General features: G+C 46.5%; 1 protein-coding gene across 5 annotated transcripts in view; it reads left to right on the top strand.

The window, feature by feature from the left end:
* The window catches only part of zfyve1 (zinc finger, FYVE domain containing 1), a 178493-nt gene that overhangs the window by 152876 nt on the left and 5973 nt on the right, over nucleotides 1-19644 (top strand). For 3 of the 5 annotated variants that reach the window (XM_078233658.1, XM_078233663.1, XM_078233661.1), the window contains one exon: nucleotides 19344-19454. The exons of 1 other annotated variant lie outside the window; for it this stretch is intronic. In XM_078233658.1, coding sequence (XP_078089784.1) covers nucleotides 19344-19454 — 111 coding nt within the window. Of the gene's footprint in view, nucleotides 1-3847; nucleotides 4025-19343; nucleotides 19455-19644 lie in introns of those variants that run through there. One more of the 5 variants, XM_078233660.1, reaches the window with a different exon arrangement.

Genomic DNA, 19644 nt, shown 5'->3' with positions numbered 1-19644 from the left:
AACCACCACATCACCCTTCCTCAGCTTCTGTCATCCCACCACCCTATCCCCCAGAAACGTCTGAACCTGTTAATGTGCCTGGGCTGGCCGTGGTTGCGAGTCTTGGTTGAAGGCTGGAGGATGATGACGACTCGCTGTTGTGCTCACTGGGATCCTACCCCTGGTGCCAGTCAAGCCTGACTCCTACCTATACTCCGAATGCACGTTGCCACCCTGGCCCACGTAGCTGTAAGAGTTGGGGACATATGTTTTATGGCCAATTGGCGGAGGGGGGGGCACTTGCATCAAGGGTCTGGTGGATGTTGGGGAAGGTAGGGCAGGCACTCTGTAACATGGCTGAGTCTCGCAAGGCATAGCAGACAAAACTTATGCATGGGAATGGGGACCACTCAGCCCTGAGGAAAGGGGGGGAAATCAGAGACACATTAGTCACAGCTGTGACTAATTCTGTGACAGCTGTGATTCTATTCTATGATGATTCTGTGAGGTGCAATTAACAGTCTTATTGTGTTCTTAACATTATTGATTAATAAACTCTGACTACTAGTGACCTTCACCCGTGCCCTCTTAGTGAACTACAACTTTCTTACTTTGTGCGGTCTACTGCTTCTTTAGGTGCTAGCCCAGGATGCATATCAGAGGCGGAGATGTCCAGCTGTGATGCACACTGCATTGCCTGTGATGCCCTTGGCGGATGTCCCCTGGGTGGCCGGGACCTGGAGGGCCCTGGCTGACTTGCGAATGACACTGTTTCGGTGCCACCCTGTTCATCCCGCTGGCCCTGAGATGCCCCCGGTGTGTGGAAGGAGTCAGGTGCAGTGAGTGTGGCCAATCAAGGGCCCATTGGCAACAAATGCTTGAGAGAAATTTTGAAGGCTGCATTCAATTGAGTGTCATGCATCCCTCGGGGTGCTGATTGGCTGCCATTCATTAGGCTGCTGTGCTCGGGGGCGGGGGCACAGGCACGGGGGGGGGGGCGGCGGCAATACTCAGGGCTCCTACTCAATAAGCTGCTGTGTCCAGGGGCTGTAATACTCAAGTCTCCCATTCAAGAGAGGAAATGATCGCAAGCTGGGGTTGTGCATGTCAGCACAACGCAAGTTCTCTGCAGGGCAGCATTCATGACAACATGTTCAAGGGATGGAGGGATTGGGTACCCGCATTATCTGGGGGGATTGGGTGAGCGGCAGCCATGTCTGTGTGGGGGAAGATGGGAGGGGGCCAGCGATTTCTGTATGGGGAGGAGGGCAGCGATGTCTGTGGGGGGTTGTGGAGGCCAGCGATGTCTGTGGGGGGGGGAGTTGTGGGGACCAGCGATGTTTGTGGGGGCCAGCAATGATGCCAGCGATGGCTGTGGGGGTTGGATAGCAGTGATCTGAATGCTGAGAGGTCTTTTCAGAAATCTCCCAGTGATGTGTGCATGTGCGGGTTCCCGCTCATCCCGCCGATTTCAGCCTCTTTGCTGTGAATAGGCCTCATCCCCTGAGCTTTTAATGATATTCACAATTGTGACCTCTGCATTGCACAGAGTGGGGAAATTCGAGTCTGAAGTTGCACTGAAAAAACAGTCGTGATCCAGACTAGTTTTCCCACCAATTCAGCACTTTTGGGAGAATCGCCCCCCAAAGTCTCTCAGCTGAAAGTATCTTTAAAAAAAAGAATGAGCGGAGATATCACATTGGTGATGCAATTGCTCAAAAGATAATAAGGAACTCCTTCTAAATGAATGGACCAATTTTGAGAGTTCCCTATTGCCCCAAATGTCAAACCCTGGTCTCTGAGACCTGGAGGGACATCAGGGTTCCCCTGTGTAGGAGAAAAAAGTGAATCTTCCCTCCAAATCATGGACCATTTTCCAGTCTCTTGAGTATTAATAATTTTTGGATTCTCACATTTTCTAGTACTGTCTTAAAATCTCTCAGAAACAAAAGAGTGTGTAAAGAACATTCAGTCTGACATGCCTCAAGTCCAACAGTATCAAGTCCAATGGAAGTGGGGTCCCATCTTATTCATTCCTATATGAATCTCAGACGAAAGGCTAAGTGATATAGTTTTATGGTCGGCACCCAAAGGTCCCCATTTGAACTTGGAAGTTGTAATTTGGCCACTTTTAGAACAAAGAAAATTACAGCACAGGAACAGGCCCTTCGGTCCTTGAAGCCTGCACCGACCATGCTGCCCAACTTAACTAAAACCCCCCACCCTTCCGGGGACCATATCCCTCTATTCCCATCCTATTCATGTATTTGTCAAGACGCCCCTTAAAAGTCACTACCATATCCGCTTCCACTACCTCCCCTGGCAACGAGTTCCTGGCAACGAGTTCCAGGCGCCCACCATCCTCTGTGTACAAAATCTGCCTCGTACATCTCCTTTAAACCTTGCCCCTCGCACCTTAAACCTGTGCCCCCTAGTACAAAGAACAAAGAACAATACAGCACAGGAACAGGCCCTTCGGCCCTCCAAGCCCGTGCCACTCCCCGGTCCAGGATTGAATCCTGAATCCAGGATCCCCGCCCAATTTTCCAGCCTATCTACATCCTAATATCCTATCCACCGAGCTGTCCCTCACAGCTACGATGCTTTGTTCATCACAAGTAATTGACTCTTCCACCCTGGGGAAAAAGCTTCTGACTATCCACTCTGTCCATGCCTCTCATAATCTTGTAGACTTCTATCAGGTCTCCCCTCAACCTCCGCCGTTCCAGTGAGGACAAACCAAGTTTCTCCAACCTCTCCTCATAGCTAATGCCCTCTATACCATGCAACATCCTGGTAAATCTTTTCTGTACCCTCTCCAAAGCCTTCTGGTGGTGTGGCGACCAGAATTGAACACTATGTTCCAAGTGCGGCCTAGCTAAGGTTCTATAAAGCTGCAACATGACTTGCCAATTTTTAAACTCAATGCCTCGGCTGATGAAGGCAAGCATGCCGTATGCCTTCTTCACTACCTTTCCCGCATTGCCACTTTCAGTGACCTGTATACCTGTACACCCAGATCCCTTTGCCTATCAATACTCCTAAGGGTTCTGCCATTTACTGTATATTTCCTCTCTGTATTAGTCCTTTCAAAATGCATTACCTCACATTTGTCCGGATTAAACTCCATCTGCCATCTCGCCGCCCAAGTCTCCAACTGATCTATATCCTGCTGTATCCTCTGATGGTCCTCATCGCTATCTGCAAATCCACCAACCTTTGTGTCGTCTGCAAACTTGCTAATCAATCCAGTTGCATTTTCCTCCAAATCATTTATATATATTACAAACTGCAAAGGTCCCAGCACCGATCCCTGAGGAACACCACTTGTCACAGCCCTCCCTTTTAAGCAAGGTTTCTTTTTGTTTCACATAAAGTAGCTAAACTGCCCATTGATTTCCTTCACGCCCTTAGCCAAAAGTTGATAACATCTTTAGAGAGTAAAGTAACCTTGGTAATACATTCATCTTAATCAGTGCTATCTGCCCAGGCATCATATCGGTAAAGAGGGTCCAACAATGTAGACCACACTTTATAGATCTGAGTAATGGGATCAAGTTTGCCTTGTAAAACTGATAGAATGAGAGGGTAAGAAAAATAAATAAGTAAAACCAAAAAGGAACCATCTGAAAGGGGAAGGGAGAAAGAGGAGGCCGCCCATTAAACCTTTATAATGGCATAGCCTCAAATTTGGCAAAATTTATTTCATAATCTGAGAAGGAGCCAAACCAATCAATAATGTCAATAATAACAGGAACAGTAATTTCAGACTTGGACAAAAATATGAACACATCATCAGTGTACAATGTAATCTTACGATGCTTTCCATCAAAAACTAAATCATGTACTGAAGCATGGGTTTCCTCAGCCAAGGGCTCTACAGCAATCGCAAACAGCAATGCGGAGGGCAACCCTGCTTGGTCCCCCACTGAAGACTAAAGTCTGCAGACTGGTACAGAAGGTGAAGTCGCACGGGATCAGAGGTGAGCTGGCAAGATGGATACAAAACTGGCTCGATCATAGAAGACAGAAGGTAGCAGGAAGGGTACGTTTCTGAATGGAGGGCTGTGACAAGTGGCGTTCCTCAGGGATCGGTGCTGGGACCTTTGCTGTTTGTAATATATATAAATGATTTGGAGGAAAATGTAACTGGTTTGATTAGTAAGTTTGCGGACGTCACAAAGATTGGTGGATTTGCGGATAGCGATGAGGACCATCAGAGGATACAGCAGGGTATAGATTGATTGGCGACTTGGGCGGAGAGATGGCAGATGGAGTTTAATCTAGACAAATGTGAGGTAATGCATTTTGGAAAGTCTAATACAGATAGGAAATATACAGTAAATGGCAGAACCCTTAAGAGTATCGATAGGCAAAGGGATCTGGGTGTACAGGTACACAGGTCATTGAAAGTGGCAACGCAGGTGGAGAAGGCAGTCAAGAAGGCATACGGCATGCTTGCCTTCGTTGGCTGGGGCACTGAGTTTAAAAACTGGCAAATCGTGGTGCAGCTTTATAGAACCTTACTTAGGCTGCACTTGGAATATAGTGGGTGATTCTCCCAAAAGTGCTGAATTGGTGGGAAAACTATTCTAGATCACGACTGTTTTCTCAGTTCAACTTCACACTTGAATCTCTCCATTCTGTGCACTGCAGAGGTCCCAATCATGAATCTCATTAAAATCCTAGACGAGCAGGGCCTATTTGCGCCGGAGTCTGACAGCTCTGGAACTCTGCGCAGTGGCTTGATCTGTCAGTCTCCCCGTTTGCTGGGCAGCTCGATTGCTGGCCAGCCCAAGACTCCCACAGTGCTCCCCTAACACCCCCACCCCACGGCCCGATCGCGGCCCCTGTCAATTCCCGGGTCAGCCCTGACCCCCCCCCCCCGGAATGCCCTGATGTCCCGCCCCCAGCCCCAAGGAGTGGCGATCGCCCCACTCTCTCACTCCGGCAGTCCCGCCCCCGCCCCAATCACTGGCCTCCCTCTAGCCCAGACCGATCGCCATATAGAGTGGCAGTGGGACCCCCGCACCCCCACCGATTGCACCTAGGCCCCACCCCCGGCACTGCCTGATGCCTGGTGGGCAGTGCCAAGGTGCCCCCTCTGCTTGGACACTTTTTCCCTTGGGCAGTGCCAGGGGGCACAGGCTGGCACTGCCAGGGTGCCCATGCCCAGGGGGCACCCCCCCCCCGCTGCCCGATCCCTTGGGTAGCCCCGATTGCCCCCCCCCCTCATTCCGGTGGGATCTCCTGCTAGTTCCCCGAATGTAGGGAGCTACTCTAAACCCCGCCGGAATGAAGTATTCCTGGCGGGGTGGGAAATTCAGTCGGGCCCGGCAAGTTCCAGATAATGAAATGCTAAACATATTTAAACTACATTAAAAAAAGATTCAAATTACTTACCTGTCTTCCCGCCGGTTTCCAGCGTGGTCTGGACTCTGACTGTTCTCAGGGTCTGGGAGATGCACATGCGTTCCTGGTGCATGTGCAAATTCCGGAAAAGGCCCGACGACCTGCATCTCCCAGCCCGACCCGCCAGAAAAGTTGCGGGTCGCGATTTAAGTTGCGGGTCAATGTTTAAAAGAGATGTACGAGGCAAGTTTTTTTACACAGAGGGTGGTGGGTGCCTGGAACTCGCTGCCAGGGGAGGTAGTGGAAGCAGATACGATAGTGACTTTTAAGGGGCGTCTGGAGAAATACATGAATTGGATGGGAATGGAGGGATATGGTCCCCAGAAGGGTAGGGGTTGTAGTTAAGTTGGGCAGCATGGTTGGTGCAGACTTGGAGGGCCGAAGGGACTGTTCCTGTGCTGTAATTTTCTTTGTTCTTTGTTATTCGATCTATAACTGTTAGTGAGAACCGCTGCAAGTGGGTTTTTATCCCCCACACACCCCCGTCCAAATTTACCAAATGTATAAAATATATAGTTCCACTCCACCCAATCAAATGCTTTCTCGACATCCAATGAACGCATCAAGCTGTCTAACCTGTTTTTGAGAAATCTGAATGATATTTAATAATCTGACATTGCTACGTGAGTTACGACCTTTTATAAAACCTGTCTGATTGCCCTGGATAAATAATGGAAGAATATTTTCCAGATGCAGCGCCAGTGTGTTAGAGAGTAGTTTCAGATCTACCTGTGAAAGCGAGACTGGTCTCTCGGAGGCACAATCTTCTGGGATTTTGTCTGTTTTCAAAATTGAAGTAATAATTGCTTCTCTAAGAAACTGAGGTCGCTGTCCTACTTCAATTGAATAGTTATATATATTAATAAAAGGTTCTATTCGCATATCTTTGAATTCTTTATAAAATTCACTTCCAAAACTATCAGGTCCTGTTTTACTAGAATGAAAAATTTTCAGTGCAGATAATGTTTCCTCTTTAGGAATAGGGGCATTTAAGGTCCACTTTTGGTCCTCAGAAATTGTTCAAGAGTTCAAAAAAAGAGAAAAATCGCTTCATATCCATTAGTGCCTCTTCAGACTGATTTGTTTCATATAAATCGGCATAAAAATATTTAAATGCCTTATTAATATCCTTAGTTTTAAACATCATTTTGTCCTTTGAATCCAATACAGAAGAAGTAGTCCAAGTGTCTACTTTCTTCTTTGTAAGCTGAGCTAAGTACCTACTTGGTTTATTTCCAAATGCCTCGTTTTTCTTTTGCAAATGTTATACTCCTTTCAGCCCTGGATTCCTTGTTGACTCAACGTTAAGTCAACAAGGAATCCAGTGCTGTTTGCACTTCATTAATTTCTTTCAACACCGAATCATAGAATCCTACAGTGCAGAAGGAGGCCATTCAGCACATTGAGTCTGCACCAACCACAATCCCACCCCCGGTCCTATCCCCATAACCCCCTCGCTAGTCCCCCTGACACTAAGGGGCCATTTAGCATGGCCAATCAACCTAACCTGCACATCTTTAGGCTCATGATGTGGAGTCGCCGGCATTGGACTGGGGTAGGCTCAGTAAGTAGTCTCACAACACCAGGTTAAAGTCCAACAGGTTTATTTGGTAGCACGAGCTTTCGGAGCACTCAACTGATGAAGGAGCGGCGCTCCGAAAGCTCATTCTACCAAATAAACCTGTTGGACTTTAACCTGGTGTGTGAGACTACTTACTACATCTTTGATGTGGGAGGAAACCGGAGCACCTGGAGAAAACCCACGCAGTCACAGGGAGAATGTGCAAGCTCCACACAGACAGTGACCTCTGAACCTAGGTCCCTCGTGCTGTGAGGCAGCAGAGCTAACCACTATGCCCCCATGCCCCCAGATAGCTAGGATCTTAACCATACTCTCTTGGTTTCGGCCAGTTTTATTTCTTGCTGACACAGTCGCTTGAGCATTTTACGCTTTCTATTGGTCATATAGGAAATGACCAAAGGCCTTACAAGTCTCCCACAGGATTGAGGGGTTGACTTCAGAAAAAGAATTGATTGAATAAAAAGGGTCAAATTGGACTCTTTGTGCCTCGGGTGTAATGTTCTCCAAACATCCAAATATCCCAGTTCATCGCATACAGACATTAATGCCTTCGCCTGTTGGGTAGGTGGTTTCCTACTTATAGGAAGCATGTCCATCAAACAATTTAGGTGGAAGTTGAAGTCCCCTCCTATAAAAGGATTTTTTGGTGCTAATTCAGCATTATCCATCATGATTTTAGTAGTAAAATCAGGAGACTAATTTGGAGGACCATAGTCTAAGGGGGTTTTCTTCACTGAATGTAAGGCCTTGTTTGACTAAAATATACATTCTATATTTATAACAAGGAGCCTCTCTCTTCAAAAAAGAAAAAATGCAACATAACACAGAGACCGAGGCACCCATCTCTGTAATCTAACCTCGTCTAGTAAGACTGAAGTCACCCATCCATCTCCCAGCAGTGCCACCACTTGTATTTAACACAAGAGAGGAGACAGATAAAAAAGAAAGACTTTTCTCATGCAGCCCTAGTATCGTACAACGTGCAAAGCGTATTCTTTGACTAAAAATAAAACATGCTGAAGAATATTATTCATCAAAGTTATGTACGAGTCTCAGCATTTCATAAGTACAATATGTCTAGAAGTGCTCAATCACTAGATCATCTTTGTCAGAATCATAATTACAAGTGCAAAATAAAAGAATATAATAAAAAGGATCAAATCCAAACTTTATGGTCACCTAAAACCTGTTAATTATGTCATTCAGCTGGGGGTCCTAAATTATTGCCTTCCATGGAGTTCACTAAAGCCATGGCTTTAAACGGGGAAATGAATGTTTTTGTAGAATTGTTGAATGTCACCCTCGGTATGGCTGGATTCAGAAGGGCATACTGTGCTCCGATGGCCTTCAGTTGTCTTGTAACTTTGTTGAAATCTTGTTGTATCGCCACTGAAAAATCTTGATGGAAAGAGACCTACAGGGGTCACGTGGTATAAGCGCAGGAATGACTATTTCTGCGAGCTTTGGCGCTACTCACTCATCATTTAATCCTTTTATTTATCCTGATGCACAACCCATAATTATCTAATCCTGGAATGTACACTCCACATTATGTTCCTGAAAGATTCTGGTTAGGATTGGGTGATGGGGAGTTGAGCAAAGTCAAGAATATTCTTGTTTGATCAAGGCAATTGGAGATAGCCGGGGTGGTGCCTTGTTTGTAGTGGAGGTTTAGGTGGTGAGCGAGCTCACACTCTGATGATGTTATAGACATTGAGATGATGGGGCTGCCATTGCATGTAAAGTGTGGATGACAGTGCTTCCATTGATGAACAGCAAGATATCCAAAAGAAATGGATGAAGCGGAGAAAATAATCCCGTCAGTCAAGACGGCAGTTTCCTCGGTGGAGGCTCACTATCAGTCCCTGGACATCCTGCTACATAGTATATTATGATGTGGAGATGTCGGAACAGCTGACAGAGAGATCCGCAGTGCACAACCGAAGAGGAAAGAGTCGAATTGGACTCCTCCAGAAGGCCGCTGTCCTCAACTTGACCTGTATGCCCAAGCCGTCCGGAGGTGCGTCAACACCAGATTCATCAGCCGCACTCACAAGACAACCCCGAACATCACCCAAGCACAACGCAACGCCATCCGCGTTCTCAAGACCAACCGCAACATTGTCATCAAACCAGCAGATAAAGGAGGGGCCATCGTCATACTGAACAGAACGGATTACTGCAAAGAATTGTACTGACAACTGAACAACGAGGAACACTACAGACAGTTACCCGCAAATCTGACCAAAGAACACGTCAGTTCAACAGACCAATCAAGACCTTTGATCCAGACCTTCAGAGCACCCTCAGTGCTCTCATCTCACGTACTCCCCGCCTTGGAGATCTCGACTGCCTCCCGAGGATACACAAGGCAAACACACCCTGCCATCCCATCGTATTGGGCAATGAGACCCTGTGCAAGAACCTCTCCGGCTATGTCGAGGGCATCCTGAAACCCATTGTACAAAGAACCCCCAGCTTTTGTCGCGACACTACGGACTTCCTACAGAAACTTAACACACATGGAGCAGTTGAACCAGGAGCACTCCTCGTCACAATGGATGTCTCGGCACTCTAGACCAGCATCCCCCACAACGATGACATTGCTGCAACTGCCTCAATACTCAACGCTGACAACTGCCAGTCTCCAGATGCAATTTTACAACTCATCCGCTTCATCCTGGACCACAATGTCTTCACCTTCAACATCCAAAGGGGAAATGTTTAGGGGGGGGGGCTTCTTCACACAGAGAGTGGTGGAAGTGTGGAATGAGCTGCCAGATGAGGTGGTGAATGCGGGCTCACTTTTAACATTTAAGAAAATCTTGGACAGGTCCATGGATGAGAGGGGTGTGGATCGATATGGTCCAGGTGCAGGTCTTTGGGACTAGGCAGAAAAATGGTTCGGCATAGCCAAGAAGGGCCAAAAGGCCTGTTTCTGTGCTGTAATGTTCTATGGTTCTATCCAGTTCTTCATCCAGACACATGGAACAGCCATGGGGACCAGATTCGCACCTCAATATGTCAACATCTTCATGCACAGGTTCAAACAAGACCTCTTCACCGCACAGGACCTTCAACCGATGCTATACACTAGATACATCGATGACAATTTCTTCCTTTGGATTCATGGTGAACAATCACTGAAACAACTATATGATGACATCAACAAGTTCCATCCCACCATCAGACTCACCATGGACTACTCTCCGGAATCGGTTACATTCTTGGACACACGCATCTCCATCAAGGACGGTCACCTTAGCACTTCACTGTACTGCAAGCCCATGGATAACCTCACGATGCTCCACTTCTCAGCTTCCACGCGAAACACGCTAAAGAAGCCATCCCCTACAGACCAGCCCTCCGTATACACAGGATCTGCTCAGATGAGGAGGATCGCAACAGACACCTCCAGATGCTGAAAGATGCCCTCGTAAGAACAGGATATGGCGCTCGACTCGTCGATCGACAGTTCCGACGCACCACAGTGAAAAACCGCACCAACCTCCTCGGAAGACAAACACGGGACACGGCAGACAGAGTACCCTTCGTCGTCCAGTAATTCCCCGGAGCAGAGAAGCTACAACATCTTCTCCGGAGCCTTCAACATGTCATTGATGAAGACGAACATGTCGCCAAGGCCATCCCCACACCCCCACTTCTTGCCTTCAAACAACCGCACAACCTCAAACAGACCATTGTCCGCAGCAAACTACCCAGCCTTCAGGAGAACAGTGATCACGACACCACACAACCCTGCCTCAGCAACTTCTGCAAGACGTGCTGGATCATCGACATGGATGCCATCATCTCACGTGAGAACACTATCCACCAGGTACACGGTACATACTCTTGCAACTCAGCCAACTTTGTCTACCTGATACGCTGCAGGAAAGGATGTCCCGAGGCATGGTACATTGGGGAGACCATGCAGATGCTACGACAATGGATGAATGAACACCGCTCGACAATCACCAGGCAAGAGTGTTCTCTTCCTGTTGGAGAACGCTTCAGCGGTCACGGGCATTCGGCCTCTGATCTTCGGGTAAGCGTTCTCCAAGGCGGCCTTCACGACACACGACAACGCAGAGTTGCTGAGCAGAAACTGATAGCCAAGTTCCGCACACATGAGGATGGCCTCAACCGGGATATTGGGTTCATGTCACACTATCTGTAACCCCCACGACTTGCCTGGGCTTGCAAAATCTCACCAACTGTCCTGGCTGGAGACAATACACATCTCTTTAACCTGTGTTTAATCCTCTCTCCACTCACATTGTCTGTACCTTTGAGACTTGATTACTGTAAAGACTCGCATTCCAACCATTATTTTGTAAATTGAGTTTGTGTCTTTATATGCCCTGTTTGTGACCAGAACTCCTTCGTCAGGTAAATACCTGACGAAGGAGCAGCGCTCCGAAAGCTAGTTGCTTTTGCTACCAAATAAACCTGTTGGCCTTTAACCTGGTGTTGTGAGACTTCGTACACAGTATATTAGACATCCTGGTTAATTTGGGGCGATGGGGCCAGAGAGGGAATATCCGTGCGCCCAAGTGCCTGAAGGGAGCTGAGGATAAATCCCCAACTGAGTTTGAGAACGGACTGCCATGCTTTCGTAATCTCGATTTGAAAGTTGGATATTTCATATTCGCAGAGGCGTACAGTCTTGGCTCTTCAGTCAGAATCTTTTTCCCAGAGTGACAGTCAGAATCTTTTTCCCAGAGTTGAAATGTCTAATACGAGGGGACATGCGCTTAAGATGAGAGGGGGAAAGTTCAAATGAGATGTGGGGGGCAAGTTTTTTACAGAGTGGTAGATTAATGATTTGGATGGGAATTTAGGAAGCATGGTTACTAAGTTTGCAGATGACACCAAGATTGGTGGCATAGTGGATAGTGAAGGAGGTTATCAAGGATTGCAACGGGATCTTGATCAATTGGGCCAGTGCGCTGATGAATGGCAGATGAGTTTAATTTAGATAAATGCAAGGTGATGCATTTTGATAGATCGAACCAGGGCAAGACTTAATCAGTTAATGGTAGGGCGTTGGGGAGAGGTATAGAACAAAGAGATCTAGGGGTTCATAACTCTTTGAAAGTGAAGTTGCAGGTGGTCAGTGTGGTGAAGAAGGCATTCGGCACACTTGGTTTCATTGGTCAGAACATTGAATACAGGAGTTGGGACATCTTGTTGAAGTTGTACAAGGGATTAGTAAGGACACACTTGGAATACTGTGTACAGCTCTGGTCACCCTATTATAGAAAGGACATTATTAAACTAGAAAGAGTGCAGAAAAGATTTACTAGGATGTTACCGGGACTTGATGGTTTGAGTTGTAAGGAGACGCTGGATAGACTGGGACTTTTTTCTCTGGAGCGTAGGAGGCTGAGGGGTGATCTTACAGAGGTCTATAAAATAATGAGGGGCATAGATCAACTAGATAGTCAATATCTTTTCCCAATGGTAGGGAGTCTAAAACTAGAGGGCATAGGTTTAAGGGGAGAGATACAAAAGTGTCCAGAGGGGCAGTCTTTTCACACATAGGGTGGTGAATGTTTGGAACAAGCTGCCAGAGGTAGTAGTAGAGGCGGGTACAATTTTGTCTTTTAAAAAGCATTTAGCCAGTTACTTGGGCAAGATTGGTATAGAGGGATATGGGCCAAATGCGGGCAATTAGGACTAGCTTAATGGTAAAAACTGGGTGGCATGGACAGGTTGGGCCGAAGGGCCTGTTTCCATGCTGTATACCTCTATAACTCTATGTATCCTGGAAAAGACTAGGTTTTATTGTCATTGGCACCTCCGACATAGCTGGAATATGGCGGCATGGTTGCACAGTGGTTAGCACTGCTGTCTCACAGTGCCAGGGTTTGATTCCCAACTTGGGACGTTGCCTGTGTGGAGTTTGCACATTCTCCCTCTGTCTGTGTGGGTTTCCTCCGGGTGTTCTGGCTTCCTTCCACAGTAAGAAGTTTAACAACACCAGGTTAAAGTCCAACAGGTTTATTTGGCAGCAAAAGCCACACCTTTTGCTACCAAATAAACCTTGTGGCTTTTGCTATCAAATAAACCTGTTGGACTTTAACCTGGTGTTGTTAAACTTCTTACTGTGTTTACCCCAGTCCAACGCCGGCATCTCCACATCATTCCTCCCACAGGCCAAAGATGTGCGGGTTCGGTGAATTGGCTATGCTAAATTGCCCCTTAGTGTCAGGGTTGGTAGCCAGGTTAAATGCATAGTTAGTAGCCAGGTTAAATGCATAGTTAGTAGCCAGGTTAAATGCATGGGGTTGTGGGGATAGGGCCTGGGTGGGATTCTGGTTGGTGCAGACTCGATGGGCCCGAATGGGCTCCTTCTGCACTGTAGGATTCTATAAAATATTTAATGATTTCACCCATGGTCGGGGAATCCTTGGTTTTTTGGGTTGGTTTTCTATATTTTCCTTGGCTACTTGGTAGTTTGGATCCTAAATGTACATCATCCTGTTGGGAGGATGAGATTCTTGTCCTCTCCTGAGATGCGCTGACTGGATGTCTGGTTGACAACTCCTGTTGCTCGGCTTTCCTTGATGGGAGAAAATGGGTGGAATCCTGTTGAGAGTGGGGCCTGAGTGCCTCTAGTTTGACTTTGAAGCCCAGGGATGGTGTAAATACTGTTCCTGGCCTGTAGGCCCTTCTTTTAATTGTGTCGTTGCTTATCTTGGCTGGGTAGATTGGGGCAGCAACTACTTCAATTACCCGTTTCCAGAACCAGTGGAGAATATATTAGATAAGGGAATAAGTTGTCCTCCCCTGAGATGTTCCCTCTTGGACAACTCTCCTTGAGGTTTAGGTTCCACTGGGAGGGTTTCCTTTCGTCATCTGGGTAAATGAGGTGGCAATATAGGTTTCGACTTGTTATATTTAGTCCTAATGGGTTTCCCTCATCTTGTTGGAAAGAGGGGGATAACCTGTCTGTGGGTGTCTTGGCAGTTTTCATCCTCCTAGTTGGTTGGGTCTCATTTGGTAGAAAATGGGTTAAATTTTCTGGCTGATGGTGGGGCTCGAGCGGCACTTCCGATGTTCTAAACCCAAACGTGGTTTGAGAATCCTTGGCGTATTGGCTCTTCTTTTATCGGTCTCAGTATCTCTTACTTGCTTGGATTTGTGTAGGAAAGAGTAGCAGCTAGAACATAGAACAGTACAGCACAGAACAGGCCTTCGGCCCACGATGTTGTGCCGAGCTTTATCTGAAACCAAGATCAAGCTATCCCACTCCCTATCATCCTGGTGTGCTCCATGTGCCTATCCAATAACCGCTTAAATGTTCCTAAAGTGTCTGACTCCACTATCACTGCAGGCAGTCCATTCCACACCCCAACCACTCTCTGCGTAAAGAACCTACCTCTGATATCCTTCCTATATCTCCCACCATGAACCCTATAGTTATGCCCCCTTGTAATAGCTCCATCCACCCGAGGAAATAGGCTTTGAACGTTCACTCTATCTATCCCCTTCATCATTTTATAAACCTCTATTAAGTCTCCCCTCAGCCTCCTCCGCTCCAGAGAGAACAGCCCTAGCTCCCTCAACCTTTCCTCAAAAGCCCTACCCTCCAAACCAGGCAGCATCCTGGTAAATCTCCTCTGCACTCTTTCCAGCGCTTCCACATCCTTCTTATAGTGAGGTGACCAGAACTGCACACAATATTCCAAATGTGGTCTCACCAAGGTCCTGTACAGTTGCAGCATAACACCACGGCTCTTAAACTCCAACCCCCTGTTAATAAAAGCTAACACACTATAGGCCTTCTTCACAGCTCTATCCACTTGAGTGGCAACCTTCAGAGATCTGTGGATATGGACCCCAAGATCTCTCTGTTCCTCCACAGTCTTCAGAACCCTACCTTTGACCCTGTAATCCACATTTAAATTTGTCCTACCAAAATGAATCACCTCACATTTATCAGGGTTAAACTCCATTTGCCATTTTTCAGCCCAGCTTTGCATCCTATCTATGTCACTTTGCAGCCTACAACAGCCCTCCACCTCATCCACTACTCCACCAATCTTGGTGTCATCAGCAAATTTACTGATCCACCCTTCAGCCCCCTCCTCTAAGTCATTAATAAAAATCACAAAGAGCAGAGGACCAAGCACTGATCCCTGTGGCACTCCGCTAGCAACCTGCCTCCAGTCCAAAAATTTTCCATCCACCACCACCCTCTGTCTTCGATCAGACAGCCAGTTACCTATCCAATCGGCCAACTTTCCCTCTATCCCACACCTCCTCACTTTCATCATAAGCCGACCATGGGGGACCTTATCAAACGCCTTACTAAAATCCATGTATATGACATCAACTGCCCTACCTTCATCAACACACTTAGTTACCTCCTCAAAAAATTCAATCAAATTTGTGAGGCACGACTTCCCTTCACGAATCCGTGCTGACTATACCGGATTAATCCGCATCTTTCTAAATGGTCGTAAATCCCATCCCTAAGGACCTTTTCCATCAATTTACCAACCACCGAAGTAAGACTAACCGGTCTATAATTACCAGGGTCATTTCTATTCCCTTTCTTAAACAGAGGAACAACATTCGCCATTCTCCAGTCCTCTGGCACCATCCCCGTGGACAGTGAGGACCCAAAGATCAAAGCCAAAGGCTCTGCAATCTCATCCCTTGCCTCCCAAAGAATCCTAGGATATATTTCATCAGGGGACTTATCGACCTTCAGTTTACTCAAAACTGCCAGTACATCCTCCCTCCGAACATCTATTTCCTCCAGCCTATTAGCCTGTAACACCTTCTCTTCCTCAAAAACATGGCCTCTCTCCTTGGTGAACACTGATGAAAAGTATTCATTCATCACCTCTCCTATCTCTACTGACTCCATACACAAGTTCCCACTACTGTCCTTGACCGGCCCTAACCTCACCCTGGTCATTCTTTTATTCCTCACATAAGAGTAAAAAGCCTTGTGGTTTTCCTTGATCTGATCCGCCAAGGACTTCTCATGTCCCCTCCTAGCTCTCCTAAGCCCCTTTTTCAGCTCGTTCCTTGCTAACTTAGGACATAGAACATAGAAGAGTACAGCACAGAACAGGCCCTTCGGCCCACGATGTTGTGCCGAGCTTTATCTGAAACCAAGATCAAGCTATCCCACTCCCTATCATCCTGGTGTGCTCCATGTGCCTATCCAATAACAGCTTAAATGTTCCTAAAGTGTCTGTCTCCACTATCACTGCAGGCAGTCCATTCCACACCCCAACCACTCTTGTAACTTGTAACCCTCTATCGAGCCATCTGAACCTTGTTTCCTCATCCCTACATAAGCTTCCCTCTTCCTTTTCACAAGACAGTCCACCTCTTTCGTGAACCATGTTCCCTCACTCGGCCATTTTCTCCCTGCCTGACAGGGACATACCTATCAACGACACCCAGTATTTGTTCCTTGAAAAAGTTCCACTTTTCATTAGTTCCTTTCTCTGACAGTTTCTGTTCCCAACTTATGCCTCCTAATTCTTGCCTAATCGCATCATAATTACCTCCCCCCCAATTATAAACCTTGCCCTGCCGTATGGCCCTATCCCTCTCCATTGCAATAACAAAAGACACCGAATTGTGGTCACTATCTCCAAAGCGCTCTCCCACAACCAGATCTAACACTTGGCCCGGTTCATTTCCCAGTACCAAATCCAATGTGACCTCACCTCTTGTCGGCCTATCCACATATTGTGTCAGGAACCCCTCCTGCACACACTGCACAAAAACTGCCCCATCCAAACTATTTGACCTACAAAGGCTCCAATCAATATTTGGAAAGTTAATGTCCCCCATGACAACTACCCTGTGACCCCCACACATATCCATAATCTGCTTAGCTATTTTGAAAATTAATTTTTGGAAGGTGTGGAGATTATACTCCTAGTAGGAGATATCCTCTTATATGTTTACATAGATGATCTGGAGGAGGGGACTGAATGTAGGGTATTCAAGTTTGCTGATGACACGAAGGTGAGTGGGAAAGCGAATTGCGTGGAGGACGCGGAATGTCTGCAGAGAGATTTGGATAGGCTGAGCAAGTGGGCGAGGATCTGGCAGATGGAATATAACGTTAGCAAATGTGAGGTTATCCACTTTGGAAGAAATAATAGTAAATTGGAATATTATTTAAATGGAGAAAAATTACATCGTGCGACTGCAGAGGGACCTGGGGGTCCTTGTGCACGAATCGCAAAAACTCAGTCTGCAGGTGCAGCAGGTGATCAAGAAGGCGAATGGAATGTTGGCCTTTATCGCGAGGGGGATAGAATATAAAAGCAGGGAGCTCTTGCTGCAACTGTACAAGGCACTGGTGAGGCCGCAACTGGAGTACTGTGGGCAGTTTTGGTCCCCTTATTTGCGAAAGGATATATTGGCCTTGGAGGGAGTGCAGAGAAGGATCACCAGGTTGATACCGGAGATGAGGGGTGTAGCTTATGAGGAGAGATTAAACAGATTGGGTCTGTACTCTTTGGAGTTTAGAAGGATGAGGGGTGATCTTATTGAGACATATAAGATAATGAAGGGGCTGGATAGGGTCGAGTGGAGAGATTCTTTCCAATTAGAAGGGAAACCAGAACGAGAGGGCACAGCCTCAAAATAAGGGGGGGCCGGTTCAGAACAGAGTTGAGGGGGAACTTCTTCTCTCAGAGGGTAGTGAATCTCTGGAATTCTCTGCCCATTGAAGTGGTGGAGGCTTCCTCGTTGAATATGTTTAAATCACGGGTAGATAGTTTTCTGATCGATAAGGGAATTAGGGGTTATGGGGAGCAGGCGGGAAGTGGAACTGATTCGCTTCAGATCAGCCATGATCTTGTTGAATGGCGGGGCAGGCTCGAAGGGCCAGATGGCCTACTGCTCCTCTTTCTTATGTTCTTATGTGGGCTCAAGGATGCATTTAGATACCTGGAGTCTATTTTATCCACACTCTTCCCTTAAGGCTGTGTAGCTCTGCACCTGTTATCCTGTGTGTAAGAGTGTATACAATAATGTTGCGTCTTAGGTTTTGAGCTGTATCCTGATGTTCTCCTCTCTCTGGGGTATCCTTTTGTTGTTTGGAGGTTTTGCTGTGCTGTTTTAGGCTCTGGTTGTATTGGCCCCATAGGGTCTCCCTAATGCTTGTAGTTTGGCCCTTACTATCCTGTGGGCAAGGGTGTGCACCGTTGTGCCATAATCCTTTGGCCCTGTTATCCTGATTTCCTCCACTCTGTAATATCCTTTCATTATTCATGCAAAGGGAGGTACCATTTAATCCGAATCATATATCTAGTATGATATATACCAGATGAGCTGCCATCTTGAACCAGAAGGATATCCTTTTGGAAGGATATATTTACCACAGAGGGAGTGCAACAAAGGTTCAGCAGACTGATTCTCAGGATGACAGGCTTGTCGTATGAAAAAAGATTGAGGACACTGGGCCTATATTCTCTAGAGTAAACATAGATTTTGATTTGATTTGATTTATTATTGTCACATGTATTAATATACAGTGAAAAGTATTGCTTGTTGTGCACTATACAGACAAAGCATACCGTTCATAGAGAAGGAAAAGAGAGTACAGAATGTAGTGTTACAGTCATAGCTAGGGTATAGAGAAAGATCAGTTTAATGCGAGGTAGGTCCATTCAAAAGTCTGATGGCAGGAGGGAAGTTGCTGTTCTTGAGTCAGTTAATACGTGTCCTTAGACTTTTGTATCTTTTTCCCGATGGAAGGAGGTGGAAGAGAGGATTCTTAATTATGCTGGCTACTTTTCAGAGGCAGTGGGAAGTGTAGACAGTGCCAGTGGGTGGGAGGCTGGTTTGAGTGATGGATTGTGCTTCGTTCATGACCCTCTAGTTTCTTGCGGTCTTGGCTAGAGCAGGAGCCATACCAAGCTGTGATACAACCAAAAAGAATGCTTTCTGTAAAAGTTGGTGAGAGTCATAGTGGACATATCAAATTCCCTTCATCTTCTGAGAAAGTAGAGGCACTGGTGGGCTTTCGTAACTAGAGTGTTGGCATGGGGAGACCAGGACACGTTGTTGGTGATCTGGACACCTAAAAACTTGATGCTCCCAAGTGTGTTGGGCATTGAGGTAGATGATTAGCCATGACCTAATTGAATGGGAGAGGGGGCACGACGGGCCAAATGTCCCATGCCAGCTCCTATTTCCTGTGTTTCTATATTTAATCACTCATATCCTTTTGCCCCAGCTGTTTCTCACCGCCTTTTTCCACCCCACCTCCTCACCTTGTGGCAAACCCTGCATTTTGAATCAATGAAAAAAAAAAGTATGCTGCTATTATTATAACTTCAAATCTTTGATTATGTTCTGATTTTAACACTGTTTGAAGATGTTGTACAGGAAGATGGTGATGAAAGCGGAACAATTATAGCACGGAAGGTTGGGGAAGCTGTGCAGAACACCTTTGGAGCAGTGGCTACAGCAATAGATTTTCCATTAGGTAAGAGGTTTATAAAGTAAGGCAATTATTTCAAGGGCAGGTATTGTTTGCTCCTGTGAAATTCGAAAGCAGATTTCATTACATGTTTTCTATCTGCTGTTTTGATCATTCTTGGTCACTTGTCTGGGCATAGCACGACTCCTTGAGCTTGCAAAAAAATAGACGCAGCTCCTTGAGCTGACAAAAATGA

Source organism: Mustelus asterias, chromosome 18 (assembly GCF_964213995.1).
Source record: "Mustelus asterias chromosome 18, sMusAst1.hap1.1, whole genome shotgun sequence".
NCBI classification, from domain to species: domain Eukaryota; kingdom Metazoa; phylum Chordata; class Chondrichthyes; order Carcharhiniformes; family Triakidae; genus Mustelus; species Mustelus asterias.
The sequence above is the reverse complement of the archived record's forward strand: the minus strand, read 5'-3'. Positions and strand labels throughout refer to the sequence as shown.